This window comes from Mobula hypostoma, chromosome 1 (genome assembly GCF_963921235.1).
Source record: "Mobula hypostoma chromosome 1, sMobHyp1.1, whole genome shotgun sequence".
NCBI lineage: Eukaryota > Metazoa > Chordata > Chondrichthyes > Myliobatiformes > Myliobatidae > Mobula > Mobula hypostoma.
Window position 1 is genome coordinate 69912190 of NC_086097.1, and position 16159 is coordinate 69928348.

At 38.9% G+C, this 16159-nt stretch overlaps 1 protein-coding gene across 1 annotated transcript in view; it reads right to left on the reverse strand.

Moving 5' to 3' along the window:
* Window positions 1-8294: 8294 nt before the first annotated feature.
* Window positions 8295-16159, reverse strand: part of coch (coagulation factor C homolog, cochlin (Limulus polyphemus)) — a 34622-nt gene continuing 26757 nt past the window's right edge. The window contains exons 10-12 of the mRNA XM_063068298.1: window positions 13644-13870; window positions 12567-13080; window positions 8295-9153 (exon numbers count right to left, since the gene is read on the reverse strand). Coding sequence (XP_062924368.1) covers window positions 8978-9153; window positions 12567-13080; window positions 13644-13870 — 917 coding nt within the window. The 3' untranslated portion in view covers window positions 8295-8977. The remainder of the gene's footprint in view (window positions 9154-12566; window positions 13081-13643; window positions 13871-16159) is intronic.

Here is a 16159-nt window from a genome sequence, read left to right on the forward strand (position 1 = left end):
TGTGGCCTATGCTACTAAAATAACAAGCCATTGGCAATCGAATAAGAGCTTGTTGATCTGCCACCAACAATTTGAGCATAGTATGTTTTTTAAAGATTTGCCAAAAATCTTTTGCCAATTTGCCAGTGTATAAGATGATGAGAGGCATTGATGGTGTGGATAGTGAGAGGCTTTTTCCCAGGACTGAAATGGCTAACACAAGAGTGGCTAGCAGAGTCTCAAGATGCTTGGAAGTAGGTACAGAGGAGATGTCAGGGGTAAGTTTTTTTATGCAGAGAGTGCTGAGTGCATGGAATGGGCTGCCAGCGATGGTGGTGGAGGCAGATACCTTAGGGTCTTTTAAGAGTCTCCTGAATAGGTACGTGGAGCTCAGAAAAATAGAGGGCTATGGGTGACCCTAGGTAATTTCTTAAGTCAGTACATGTTGGGCACAGCATTGTGGGCTGAAGGGTCTGTAGTGTGCTGTAGGTTTTCTGGGTTCTGGGTTTCAAAAATCTGAAGCATTTGGATAAGTGGCAACTAATCCAAATCCTCATCCTGTACAAGATTGTTCTTTTGCTTCCCGAACGCAAGTTGTTCTGACGGATATCATTTGGCTTAGTCGTGGAACTTGAGCAGATAACAAACACAAATTTTACAGTCCAATTTCAGAATAGTGTAGATGTAAGCGTAACACAATTACAGCACTAGCATTTTGGGTACAATTCTGCCCCTATCTATAAGGAGTTTTCTCCATGACCGTGTGGGCTTCCTGCAGCTGCTCCCCTTTCCTCCCAAGTTCTAAAGATGTAGAGGTTCATAGGTTAATTTGGTCACAAGAATGTAATAGAGTGGTATGGGCTCTTTGGGCCGGAAGGTCCTGATATCTGTAAATAATTAAGGGTAGAAAATATATTTTTTCCCATAGGATTATTGGTGCTTCTAAATAATCAGACCTGGCCATTTACAAACTAATTTGTTTTCTTAGTTTTAGCATTGGTATTCAGTGAATTGCAGAAAAAAATACTTCCTACTGAGTTCCTCCAGCATTTTGTGTAGGTTATATCTTGCAGCCTAGATATAAAGAGTGGTATACGATGGAGAGGCAGGGGATCAACAATTTGTAATTTTTCTAAATGAGTAAGATGAGGGCGCCAATGGTGTGGCTGTCAACAGGTTTTTTGATGATGCATAGATAGTAGGAAGTAATAAAGAATATCTGAGGCCATAAAGGGAATATAGATGGGAAAAGTAAATGTGCAAAGATCACAGTATAATGTGAGAAAATGTGAAAGCTTTCATTTTGACAGGAAAATAAATGAAGCATATTATCTATATGGTGAGAGGTTGTAGAGCTCTGAAATCTTGAGGGATGCAATTGAGATTCTGATTACTGAATGATTTGCAAAAGGTTTGTACCTACAGCAATTTTAAATGCTTGCAGAATGTTTTATTTCTCAGGATATTGAATAAAAGTAAGGAGTTCAACTTCAATTATATATGACCTTTATGAGATCACACATGGACTATTGTGGACAACACTGATCTCCTGAAGAGACCATAGACTATAAGAGATAGGAGCAGAAGTAGGCCATTCAGCCTATCAAGTGCTCTCATTTCATTATGGCTGATCTATTTTCCATTTCAATCCCATTCTTCTGCCTTCTCCCCATAACTTTTCATGCCTTGACTAATCAAGAACCTATCAATCTCCCTAAATACAGTCAAATGACCTGGCCAATGGCAATGAATTCCACAAATTCACCACCCTCTTGCTAAATAAATTCCTCCTCCTCCATTCTGTATGTCCCTCTATTCTGAGGGTGTTCGCTCTGGTCCTAGACTCCCCTACTATAGAAAGTATCCTCACTGCATCTGCTCTATGTTTGGCAAAAGAATAAATCAAGGAAGGTAGTGCACCCATGGCTGACAAGAGAAATTAGGGATAGTATCAATTCCAAAGAAGAAGCATACAAATTAGCCAGAGAAAGTGGCTCACTTGAGGACTGGGAGAAATTCAGAGTTCAGCAGAGGAGAACAAAGGGCTTAATTAGGAAGGGGAAAAAAGATTATGAGAGAAAACTGGCAGGGAACATAAAAACTGCCTGTAAAAGCTTTTGTAGATATGTAAAAAGGAAAAGACTGGTAAAGACAAATGTAGGTCCCCTACAGACAGAAACGGGTGAATTGATTATGGGGAGCAAGGGCATGGCAGACCAATTGAATAATTACTTTGGTTCCGTCTTCACTAAGGAGGACATAAATAATCTTCCAGAAATAGTAGGGGACAGAGGGTCCAGTGAGATGGAGGAACTGAGCGAAATACTTGTTAGTAGGGAAGTGGTGTTAGGTAAATTGAAGGGATTGAAGGCAGATAAATCCCCAGGGCCAGATGGTCTGCATCCTAGAGTGCTTAAGGAAGTAGCCCAAGAAATAGTGGATGCATTAGTGATAATTTTTCAAAACTCGTTAGATTCTGGACTAGTTCCTGAGGATTGGAGGGTGGCTAATGTAACCCCACTTTTTAAAAAAGGAGGGAGAGAGAAACCGGGGAATTATAGACCGGTTAGCCTAACGTCGGTGGTGGGGAAACTGCTAGAGTCAGTTATCAAAGATGTGATAACAGCACATTTGGAAAGCAGTGAGATCATCGGACAAAGTCAATATGGATTTGTGAAAGGAAAATCATGTCTGACGAATCTCATAGAATTTTTTGAGGATGTAACCAGTAGAGTTGATAGGGGAGAACCAGTGGATGTGGTATATTTGGATTTTCAAAAGGCTTTTGACAAGGTCCCACACAGGAGATTAGTGTGCAAACTTAAAGCACAAGGTATTGGGAGTAAGGTATTGATGTGGATAGAGAATTGGTTAGCAGACAGGAAGCAAAGAGTGGGAATAAACGGGACCTTTTCAGAATGGCAGGCGGTGACTAGTGGGGTACCGCAAGGCTCAGTGCTGGGACCCCAGTTGTTTACAATATATATTAATGACTTGGATGAGGGAATTAAATGCAGCATCTCCAAGTTTGCGGATGACACGAAGCTGGGTGGCAGTGTTAGCTGTGAGAAGGATGCTAAGAGGATGCAGAGTGACTTGGATAGGTTGGGTGAGTGGGCAAATTCATGGCAGATGCAATTTAATGTGGATAAATGTGAAGTTATCCACTTTGGTGGCAAAAATAGGAAAACAGATTATTATCTGAATGGTGGCCGATTAGGAAAAGGGGAGGTGCAACGAGACCTGGGTGTCATTATACACCAGTCATTGAAAGTGGGCATGCAGGTACAGCAGGCGGTGAAAAAGGCGAATGGTATGCTGGCATTTATAGCGAGAGGATTCAAGTACAGGAGCAGGGAGGTACTACTGCAGTTGTACAAGGCCTTGGTGAGACCACACCTGGAGTATTGTGTGCAGTTTTGGTCCCCTAATCTGAGGAAAGACATCCTTGCCATAGAGGGAGTACAAAGAAGGTTCACCAGATTGATTCCTGGGATGGCAGGACTTTCATATGAAGAAAGACTGGATGAACTGGGCTTGTACTCGTTGGAATTTAGAAGATTTGAGGGGGGATCTGATTGAAACGTATAAAATCCTAAAGGGATTGGACAGGCTAGATGCAGGAAGATTGTTCCCGATGTTGGGGAAGTCCAGAACAAGGGGTCACAGTTTGAGGATAAAGGGGAAGCCTTTTAGGACTGAGATTAGGAAAAACTTCTTCACACAGAGAGTGGTGAATCTGTGGAATTCTCTGCCACAGGAAACAGTTGAGGCCAGTTCATTGGCTATATTTAAGAGGGAGTTAGATATGGCCCTTGTGGCTACGGGGATCAGGGGGTATGGAGGGAAGGCTGGGGCGGGGTTCTGAGTTGGATGATCAGCCATGATCATAATAAATGGCGGTGCAGGCTCGAAGGGCCGAATGGCCTACTCCTGCACCTATTTTCTATGTTTCTATCTAGGCCTTTCAACATTCGATAGGTTTCAATGATATAGCCCCTCATTCTTCTAAATTCCAGCGAGTACAGGCCTAAAGCCATCAAGTGCTCCTTATCCTCATTCCTTTTCATTCCAGGAATCATTCTTGGGAATCTCCTCTGAACCCTCTCCAATGTCAGTACATCCTTTCTTAGACAAGGGGCACACACTGCTTACAATACTCCAAATGAGGCCTCACTTGTGCCTTGTAAAGCCTCAGCATTATGTCCTTCCTTTTATATCCTAGTACTCTCAAAATAAATGTTAACATTCCATTTGCTTTCTCACAATTGACTTAACCTGCAAGTTAACATTCAGGGAATCCTGCACAAAAGCTCCCAAGTTATTTGAATTTTTGATTTTCTGCCCATTTAGAAAATAGGCTATGCTATTTTCATTCTACAAAGTGCACGACCATACACTTTCTGTAACTATTCCATCTGTCAATTCTTTGCCAATTCTCCTAATCTAAGTCTTTATACTACCTCCCTGCTTCTGCAATACTACCTGCCCCTGCACCTATCTTGATATCATCCACAAAGCTATCAATTCCATCATCCAAATTGCTGGCATATGATGTGAAAAGAAGTGGTCCCAACAACCTCTGTAGAACACTGCTAGTCACCTGCAGCCGACCAGAAAAGGCTTCCTTTATTTCCACTGTTTGCCTTCTGCCAATCAGTATATCCTCTATCCATGCTGGTGTCTTTTCTGTAATACCATGCTCTCTTGTTAAGCAGTCTCATGTGCAGCACCTTGACAAAGGCCTTCTGAAAATCCAAGTACATAATGCCCACTGATTCTATTCTGCTTGTTATTTCTTCAAAGAATTTGGACTGATTTGTCAGGCAAGATTTTCCCTTAAGGAAACCATGTTGAGTTTGGCCTATTTTATCATGTGCATCCAAGTACCCTGAGACTTCATCCTTTTACAATCCTCCCAATTATTGAAGTCAGAGTAACTGGCCTATAATTTCCTTTGTTCTGCTTCCCTCCCTTCTTGAAGAGTGGAATTTTCCAGGACTCCGGAACCATGCTAGAATCTAGTGATTCTTGAAAGATCAGTAGTAATGCCTCCACAGTCTCTTCAGCTACCATATTCAGAACCCTGGGGTATAGTCCATCTGATCTACCTTACCAAGCATCTTCTCCCTAGTAATAGTTAATGCACTCACTTCTGCCCTCTGACACTCTCAAGCTTCCGCCATACTGTTCGGGTCTTCCACTGTGAGGGCGGATACAAAATACTTATTTGGTTTGTCCGCCATTCCCTTGTCCTCCATAAGTACCTATCCAGCGATCTGACATCTTCTCTCGCCTCTTTTTTTTAAACTCTATTTATCGGGGGGAAAAAAGCTTTTGATATCCTTTTCGATATTATTGACCAGCTTATCTTCATATTCCATCTTTTGCTTATAGTTTTCTTAGTTGCCTTCTGTTGGTTTTTAAAGGCTTCCCAATCCTCTTAACTTCCCACTAATTTTTGCTTTACTGTAGGCCCTCCCTTTTGCTTTTATGTTGTTTATGACATTCCTTATCAGTCTGTCTTTAAAATACTTTTTCTTTGGGATATATCTATCTTAAGCTTTCTGAATTGCTCCCAGAAACTCCAATCACTGCAATTCTGCTAATGTCCTCTTCAAATCAACTTCGGTCAGCTCCTCTCTCATTCCTCTATAAACCCTTTACTGCACAGTAATACTGATTCATCTGAATTTAGCTTCTCCCTCTCAAACTGCAAGGTAAATTCTATCATATTATTATTACTGGCCTCTAAGGGTTCCTTTACCTTAAGCTCTCTTATGAATTCCAGTTCATTGCACGACACCCAATCCAGAAGTAGCTGTTCCCCTAGTGCGCTCAAACATGAACTGCTGTAAAAAGCCACCACATAGGCATTCTACAAATTCTCTATCTTGGGATCCAGCACCAGCCTGATTTTTCCAATCTACCTGTGTATTGAAATCCCCCATGATTATCCATGAGGGGTTAACTTCACCGAGAAGGATTCTACATCTTCCAATCCTATGTCACCTCTTTGTAAGGATTTGATTTCTACAGAGCCCAACCCTTCTGCCTACCTGTCTGTCCTTTCAATACAATATGTATCCTTGGAAGTTAAGCTCCCAACTATGATTTTCTTTCAGACAAGACCTTATTCTATATACTGCATACATTCAAATATAACAACTTCAATCCTGTATTCATGAGGCTTTTATATTTTGCCCCCATGTTACACTGCAACTCATCCCGCTGACTACAATTTTGCCCCATCATCTATCTGTCCTTTGTGACAGTCCCACTGCACAGTGCATCTAGTTGTGTACCAACTGCCTAATCCTCAGCCCTATCACTCTAGTTCCCATCCCCTTGCCAAATTAGTTTAAAGCCTCCCCTGCAGCTCAAGCAACCCTGCTCACAAGGATATTGGTCCCCTTCAGGTTCAGGTGTAACCTGTTCCTTTTGTACAGTTCATACATACCCTGGAAGGGATCCCAAAGATCCAGAAATCTGAAGACCTGCCTCTGGCTCCAGTTCTTTGGCCATGCATTCATGTGCCAAATCATCTATTCTCACTTGCACTGGCATGTGGCACAGGCAGCAATCCAGAGATGACTACCTTGGAGATCCTGCTTTTCAGCTTTCTACCCAACTTCCTAAATTCTCTCTTCAGGATCTCCTCCCTTTTCCTACTTGCGTTGGTGATACCAATGTGCACCAAGACTTTTGTCTGCTCATCCTCACCCTTCTGAATGCCATGGACCCGATCCGAGACATCCATGACCTTGGCATCTGGGAAGTAACTTACCATTTGGGTGTCTCTTTCACGAGTGAGGAAGAATATTAATGAATTGGGAGCAATACTGAGAAACTTTGCTAGATTAGTAATTGGGGAAAAGTGGGTTGTTTTGAGGAGAGATTAGATAGGTTAGGCTTGAATCATGTGGAATTTAGAAGAGAACAAAGGATTTGATTGTGATATACAGAATCAATGGGAAGAGGATGGTTCCTGTTATGGGAGAATTTAAGAAACGGACCACTTTTTAAAAGTAAGATTTGCCATTTAAAGTACTGGTGAGGCTAATCTTTTTTGCCCCATTGATTCTCTTCCTCAAAGAATGGTGGAAGCAGAATTGAAATATTCTTAAGGCAGAGGTAGGTATATGGGAATGTTAATTTGATTGAGGTTAAATAAAATGATGGTTAATCTGAATGTAATGACAGAGCAGACTTGAAGCCCAGTGGCATTATCCTGGCTTCTAATTTACTTGTACACTGCTTCGACAGGTGGGCTAAACCAGAACAGGATAGCCAGGGGGCCTCACAGCCAACATGTCCTAACATGTGAAGTCAGCTCTGGTAGACTGGGCAGACGAGATCAACAGTGAGATCCAACGACCGGGAAGGCGGTTCTGCAGTGCTTCGTGAAGAGTGAAGGGCATGACAAAAGAAGCCATGGTCATCTACTGCAACCAAGGTTATCCCCAGTTTATGATGATTACTTTGTACCACTGGAACCAGTCTTCTGAGGTCAAGAATGGAACTGCCCCAGAGCAATGGCTTTCACACTTTAAAAACTCCTGCATAGCTCTCCTGTCATTACTGGATATGACAGACAGTCAACAACAATTTACTGGTATGTATGCTAATTCACGTGAACCTTCGTATATTTTGTCTAAGTGGCAATTTTTTAATAAGATACATTTGAAACTGATCAAAAGCTTTTCTACCAGAAAGGGTAACTCTATTCTAACCCATATTTCCAGCAAGAATTACAAGCTGATAATCAATAAAAAGGACTCTGGTTTGTTTTCAACCAGCTTTCTTCAGCAGCATTGAAAAGTTTGTTAAGATTAGTTAGTTAGTTTGTTTAACTGGTACTGTGTCCTTCAGCAGAATTCCAGAGAAGTTTTGTTTAACTGGTACTGTGTCCTTCAGCAGAATTCCAGAGAAGTTTCTACTTGTGTCTTTTCAATAAATGTATCTATAGTCATAATATGTAATTAGATTGGCTCACTTCAGACTTCCATTATTGGCTGCAGCAGAGGAAATATTGAAGTACTGGGAATTAAAAGTAAGATTATAAAAGCTTTCCCAAGTAACTGGTATCTTTAAATTCAATCCACATTAAAATGCAGAATGCAATTAGCCATTTGATAAGTTAACAGTCTAAATACAGAATGTTGTTTTACAAAAAAAGGGAAGGCTCTACTTTCAGACTACCATAATCGATTTATTTCTGATAGATCATGGAATCCATCCAATAAGATTATTGTGAATAGTTCATTACATTTATAGTTTGTAATAAAACAGTTTAAAAATTACATAATAGAAAATTTCATTGCTAAATGATTCATGCCACCATAAATTTGTTTTAGAAGATATTTTGTATTTCACAGAAAGATTGTATGATGTTCTTTAGATGTAAAACATTTTAGGGAGACTCAGTGCTTAGGATCAATCTCATTTTGAAGAGGATTATTTATTAATGAATAGTAACATTTTTGGAGAGTTGCTAAATTAATCTTGAGTATAATTATGTCATATGATACCAATTTCCCAACTCAAATGTAATAATAGATTGTGAGATTTATTGCAAACAATGAGATATTTTGCAAAGTGGCTTGCATAACATTCAGGCACATAGAAGACACATTAAATGTAATTTGCATTTAAATATTTAACTGAGGTTACGTGTCAGTGAAATCAAATGGCCATCAATGTTTTTCCAACACTCTCACTGAACCTACAACAACATTTTCCTCAAACATGCAATTGTCTCTTGCACAATACAAGCAGTTTATAAATGCATCTTTGTACATAAATGTAATTAAGCTTTTCCAGTGCTGCTGTCAGTTTGGATAGTTTGTAGGAGTAATGGCACATGCAGGACTGTTTGTTAATAATCAGGCCTAGATTTCTACAAAATATTGCACTATCACATTTGTTAGTATTGTCATAAGAGATCTAATATGTTGTTGATAAAAGATTCCCTTTGAATATCAAAGCAGGTGCTGGATCACATTGCTTTTGCTGAATAGTCGTTGCAAATTCCTTTAAGAATATCAGGCACCAATTTGTTCACCATTGGGAAATCTTTCGCAAAGAAATTATGTGAATCTTTAGGTTCTGAAGCCATCGCTCTGAGTTCATTTGGCATTGCCCATGAAATTCCAACTGAATAAACTATGACACCTGAAAGGGGAAAAAAAGTACATGAATACTTGGGAGAAATATTTCATTGTTGAAATCCAAACCAATATCACCTAAGCTTCCTTGGGGTATAGTATATTATTTTGTAGGATTCTGCCTCTTAAATTACTCGAGTTTTTAGCCAAAGTTTGATTGCCAGAGACATAACATGATGGTTTTAGTGGGCAACCTTTTAAAGCATTGCAGCAAGATTTAATGAATATGGCTCCTCAATTTTCAAATAGAATTTTTTTTATCGTACAAACATCAAATCACCACAAGTACTAAGCTATTAAAATATCAGTTGGGGTTGTAAATTTCTTTTGTCTAAGATGGTTGTTGTTACACTGCCACTATTTTTTTAAAGGTTTAAGACTAATGACAGCAAATTGAGTTCTAAACCTTTACTCTGATAAAGCAGATTTTCATTATCCCTCTATCCTTCTAACAATTACTTTATGTATTTTGATCTTGAAATTGGTTAATTCCATTTTCTCTTTTTGGCTTCCTCATAATTTTATAAATATTAGCTTTAATTCTGGTGCTAGAAATGGATTACTAGGTTAAAGCTCCTCCTTTGTCTTTTCTATATCTCTAAAATACAGTTCCTTTTAAAAGTATTTAGCTGCCAACCCTTTGTTCACATAAATCAGTATTACAACCAGGGATTTTGATCAATTTCACTGAGAATTTTTATTTGTGAATCACATGCTCCTTTTTTCATTGTAGATTCCAAAAAAAGGGGGAAATTGTAAAGCATGAGAAACTAAAAACAGTTGAAAAATATTTATTCCCTGTGCTCAATACTCAGTTAAACCATCTCTCGCAGCTATTACAGACAGTAGTCTTTTTGGATTAGTCTCTATTAGCTTTGCACAAAGTGGTGGAGCAAGTTTTGTCCATTCCTCCTTGCAAATTTGCTCAAACTGTGCCAGTGGACAACAATCAGATGTTTGATTGAGTTAAGGTCAGGACTCTGGGCCACTCAAGGGATAATTTTTCTTCATTTAAAGCCACTCTGCGGTTGCTTTGGCAGTGTGTTTTGGGTCATTGTCCTGATGAAAGACTAACCTCCTCCCCAGTTTGAGCTTTCTGGCAGAGGCCAGCAGGTTTTTTAATCCAGGATCTCTGTATTTAGCAGCATTCATCTTCCCATCAATCATGACCAGAATTCCAGTCCCTCCTGCTGAAAAGCATCCCCTGTTCCCAGTAATTTAATAATCCATTTCAAATGCATTTTTAAATTACCAGAATTAAAGTGGCTGTGGTTTCATGTTTTTTTTTCCAGTTTTTCACAATGGACTGCACTGAGCTCCGAGATATGTTCAGTGCCTTTGAGATGGTCTTATAGCCTCCCCAGATTTGTGCTTCTCTATTATCATTTCCCTGAGTATATTTAATGTACTTTTGTGTTCATTTTGGTTTGGTCTGTTGAAAACCTACTATAGTGTTAGACCTAACAGAGAGAGGGGGTATTCTTATGAATTCATTGAAAAAAAGGTGATCCTTCTATCTTCTGCATCAACAAATTGGTTGTGTTGGAAGATAATATAGATTATTGCACCCGAGGAAAGTTAGTGTAGTAATTGCAAATGGGATAAATACCTTTTCAGCCTTACAATTCTGGTTTTTAACTTTTAGTAAATTGTCAACAGCTTTTGAAATTTTTCTTTTGATTTGATATGATGCATAACAGTTTACAGATTAACTCAAAAATATCCTACTTCAATATATTTTAAATTTAGAAAATGAGACGGTAAAATGTGAAAATAGTTGTGGGGGCTGAGTACTTTGTCAAGGCAGTGTATATTGGTTTTCAACTTTTAAGTCCTTAAATTTAAAAAATAACCAGTTTTAAAAACTTTTGTGAAAGATTTAAGTAAAGTTATATAACAAATTGAATAAGTTAAATAACTTAGGGAATTTGTTTTTTATTTGTGGACAGATCAAATATTGACCAATTCAAGTGGTGCTTCTTTAATGCAGTCATCTTTAACGATGCAGAATTCCGTAAGCATTTTCCTGCCAAGAGGATCACAAAAGGTAGGATTGTATTCTTAATTAAAGTTTCACTTTTGAATGTACCAAGGCATGATTGGCAAGTTTGCTGATGATAATAAATTAAGGGGTCTTGTTGATAGTAGAGCAGATTACAATGAATTCCAAAGAGATCTTGATCGGTTATGGAGATGGGCTGAGGAGTGGCAAATGGGTTTCAACTTGGATGAAGGTGAGGAGATGCATCTTGAACAGTCAAACCAAGGTAGGACCTATACATTGAATGGCAAGGCACTGACGAGTGTTGCAATATAGAGGGACCTGGCAGTTAAAGTTACAGGGAGAAGGCAGGAGAATGGGTTTGAAAGGGATAATAGATCAGCCATAACAGAATGGTAGAGCAGCCTCCATAATCTAATTGGCCTGATTCTGCACTCCATGTCTTATGGAGTATAAGCGCATAGTTCACTGAAAGTGGCTGCACAAGTAGGAAAGGTGCAGTAGAAACAGAAGGCATTTAGTATGCTGGCCTTCATCAGTCAGGGCACTGAGTTGGGAGGTAGAGACATTATGTCATTCCTAAGCCTGCACTACGAGTATTGTGTACAGTTTTGGTCACCCTGTGTAGGAAAGACACTGTCAAGCTGAAGAGATTTACAAGGATGCTAGACTAGAAGGCCTATGTTCTAGGGAGAAGTTGGCTACGCTGCATCTTTATCATGAGCTGCCAGAGAATGTGGTTGAGGCAGGTACAAATGCTATATAAAAGAGGGATTTTCATTAGAACGTGGAGGGAAAGGACCTGGAAGGTTATGAACCAAACACTGGCAACTGGGCCTAGCAGGGAGCACACAGTGCTGCGCACATACCAGTTAGTTCAAAGGGCCTGTGCTGTATTATTCTGACCTATTGTGCCGTGTGGAGTGTACCGTGAAGATATGACAGTCATGTGGTTTATTGTCTCAACATAAAAGTTTTAAGTATCAAAATAGCATTTGCATTTATGATGACACAAGGGAGTACAGGTGCCAGGATCTGGAGCAGAAAACAATTGCTGAAGAAGCTTAGTGGGTCAAACACCATCTACAGAGGCAAATGGGTAGTGACATTTTGGTTCGTCATTATGCATTAGGTTTTTAAATAATTTATGATTGTGGTCATCATTGCATTCCAAAATTTAGCCTTGCCATCAAAGGAATAAATGGACACTTTAGAAAAAATGGATAGAAAGAGTTAATTAAACTCACAGGTCTTCTACTGGCTGGTTATGGATTTGCAGTCTCCTCGAGTGGGAAATGACATAAGATGCAGTATATATTAAAGGGCACTTTATATGCCCTGTATATGTTGTAAAAAAAAGACAATATATTCTACATTATAGCTAAGATTGAAGTGATATTATTTTATCATCCACCCACCTGCTTGATGTGCCAGAGTTGCTGGACTCTGAACATCATCATAAGATTGACCATCAGTGATGACAATCAGCACATTAACGTTGTTGTTCTTGATTTTTCCAAAGAGGTTCTTTAAGGTGTAAGTGAGTGCTTCTCCTGTAGCTGTGCCACCACTCCAGTAACGGATGCTACTGATGGCATTTAGCACATCATCCTTTGTTAAATGGTCATCAAAATCAAATTCAGTTCTTTGATCATATGTGAACTGTACAGCACCAACTCTTGAACCGATCTGATGAATGTCAAAGGGTTTCAAAATTTCACTGATGAAATTCAAAACGGTGCGGAAGTTGCTATCACCAACACTGCTTGATCCATCAATTAAGAAGCCAAGGTTGACTGAATTGTGACATGTTCTACTGCATATCATCTGGCTGTGAGAGCACAGCCTTTGTGCTATAGGTTTTATAAACTTGTACATACCAAACCAGTTTTGGATGGCATAAGAAAATAATCCATTGTTTCTGCAAACAATCTGGAATTGAAGAAAAACAATGAAGCATTATTATAGTGACACAAGAAATTTTGGATGCGCTAGCAAATTAAGTTCACCCTGATATTTTGTACCAGAACAATGCAATAAAATATATTACTTATTTGAATTTGGTGGTTAAGTTTTATAATGCTGGTTATCTTTTGCCTAGAACAATATTGCACATTCTACTCTGCTTTTGGAATTGGCTTCCATCAACATCTGTGTCTTTATTTATTCCATAAAATGGAATAATTTGACAGAGTAGTTAATTGTGGAAGATTCATTAGCAAATGTTAAAATCTAAAAAGCTACATGATATCCCATTGGTTACAAAATTATCTAAAAGGGTTTTAAAATATTACCAGATAGAAAGCAAAATATGAAGCCACCGCCTGAGCAAAATTCACAGCTAACAAAGTGATTGATGGGGGAAGAACAGGACATAATCAAAATGCTGGTGATGCAATGGATTGGAAATAATAAATACCTTTAACACTTCTATTTTTGTAAATAGAAAACAAATGATTACATTATTATACTCTTAATTGCTGCAGTGATCTTACCTTTTCTGCATAATTCTGGTCTCGCACCATTTTTCTCTCTTCAGGAAGGGCTTTTGCAACAGAGACAATAAAAACATTAATGCCTGATTCTCTCGCCCGATGTGCAGCGTTTTCAATTTCATCTGAAGGCCATCCATCCACAAGGACAACTACAACTTTTGGATATCCAGTCCGTGCACCCTTGTTAGGAGTGAAAAAGCCCTCTGTTGTGTGCATCAGTGCTTTACCTGGTATATACAATGAACATTTTAAGTAAAGAAGTAATTATTTAGAAAATTTCTACATAACTTGAGCTGGTCCAGTTAGTACAATCATATGGATGCCAGTAGGAAATACAAGCATCTGTTTTTAGCCTAGTTGGTAGGGAACATAAGACATCTTTCTTGCACAGCAGCCCCCCCACCCCCATCCCATCCTTACTGCAAAACAACACATCCATCTCCCAGAAGTTCGCCATTAAATGAAAAGAAAACTTCTGAACAACTCATTTCATGATACTTTTTTTGTACTGACCTGAAGAAACCAGCACAAGGAATGAGAAACATTAATGCTTTCATGACTGTCCTGGATCTCTAAGAAATCTGTGATTTTTGTTAACATTGAGAAGCTATAAACTGGGGCTCCTTTATCTTATTTATTTTAATAAATGTGTAAAATGCAAATGGTTGGATACATTTTGTAATGGTTGTAGACATATATGCAACTAGTTAATTTTGGGAAAGAAACTAAAAGTGGCCTCTTGGAAGTTTTAGTTTAACATATGAATTTCCTTATTTGCAAGAAAGAGTTTCAGACCAACTCCTGTAAAGTCCTTTGGAACAGCACCACACTTATTCCCACTGGGATGAACGAAAAAGCAAAGCTTTCTACTTTCTTCTGAGTAAATTTTGGAGATCATGTGTAAAACCAGTACTGTCAATCAATATTCAAGTAAAAGTGCTGATGATTGAGGTTTTGATTGGATAGTTGGTACAATACCCAAAACATAATGTCCACAACCTGCAATAAGTCACTGAGGGTATTTATGTCATAACCCTCAAATGCAGGCATCAATGGAAGATGACTGATCTTATTGTACTTCTAGAAGAAACTGTGATTGGTTGTTAGAGAATCTGATAGATTGCTGTCAATATATGTCTTTATTTTTTAAAAAAAAAGGGGGGCAACCAATGATGCTTTTGACTCCCAGCAGTCTGTTTTGCACCAAAGTCAACTTCCTGAGTTATTTCAGTTTTTTGTCTCTCTCAAATAAGATGTATTTAGAAAGGGGAGAAATAAAACAGCAGCATCTTCCCAATAAAAGATTGGGAAATTTCCCCTATTAAAGGCAGTGATGGAGAACTGTTATACAAATCACAGAACTTTGATTGAAGTGTGCTCACCAAATTTGATTTAAATGTTTACATTTATTTACCATTAATTAATTTGTTTTCTCAGCTCTTCCATATCTCTTTCCCTATAGAATAGGATGGTTGCCTTGAAATTAATCTCTGGTTGTTAATCACAGTGAACTGACAGAATTTTTTACTCTGTGTCTGATATTCATTTTATTGATTTCAGGGACTATTATCGCCCACCCCTCTTCCTTCAATCCCTCCGGCGCTGTTGCATCTAAAGCAACGGAATCCTGGTATACTGAGCTGCCAGAACTGCCCCTCCTGCAAACAAGTCTCACTAATGACTACAATATCATAATTCCAGGTGTTGATTCTTGCCCCAAGTTCATCTGCCTTTCCTACAATACCCTTATGCACAGCTCAGGATATTATTCACACCATGCGCAACCTTTTGCTACACTGAGAGCTGCTGGCAATATTTTGCCTGTGGATCAGTTCACCAGTATGGTACCATGCTGTTAGATGTTAGAAATGAACTGGAGGTGAAATGCATTTGTTCTCATTCTCTGCCCAACACTCAACAGTGACCAGATTTGGTGCAGAACATCATGCACTTCATATCTACCCTCTTAGTTTTATCCCAATGATGGCTGGCATATGTACCTTGAACACCTTCAAATGATGGAGTCACTAACTGTTTGAAAAGTTGTGTGTTCCCAACTTAATTCTTCATTTTTGATTAGTTAAGTGTACTTGAAATGTCTGTAAGTTCCTAAGATTATCAGAGGCATTCAAAGATATTCAACAGCTTTGGCATGCTGACAGAAGGCCATCAGAGAGATTTGGAGATGAGGCTTCAGGGTCCACTGTCTGAGGCCCAATTGCTGCCCGCTCATCACAATGCCTTGATGAAAGGGTGTGTACAGGTCAAGTCTCCAGCAGGCCCCAAAGAGAAACTGCAGTGGATAAGTGCAGGGTGGTATGAAAGAGAGGGATATGGCTGGATCAACAGTCAGCAAAAACAAACTAGCTGTTCATCTACCACCAGTCTCAGTTTCATTGACAATTTGACAGAATGAGTTTTAGATTAAAACTAAGCTCTTTTTTAAATATATACATCATTCTTAATTTACTGTACCTCTACTTTGAAAGTTGCTATCAGTGAGTCTGTACGGAAAC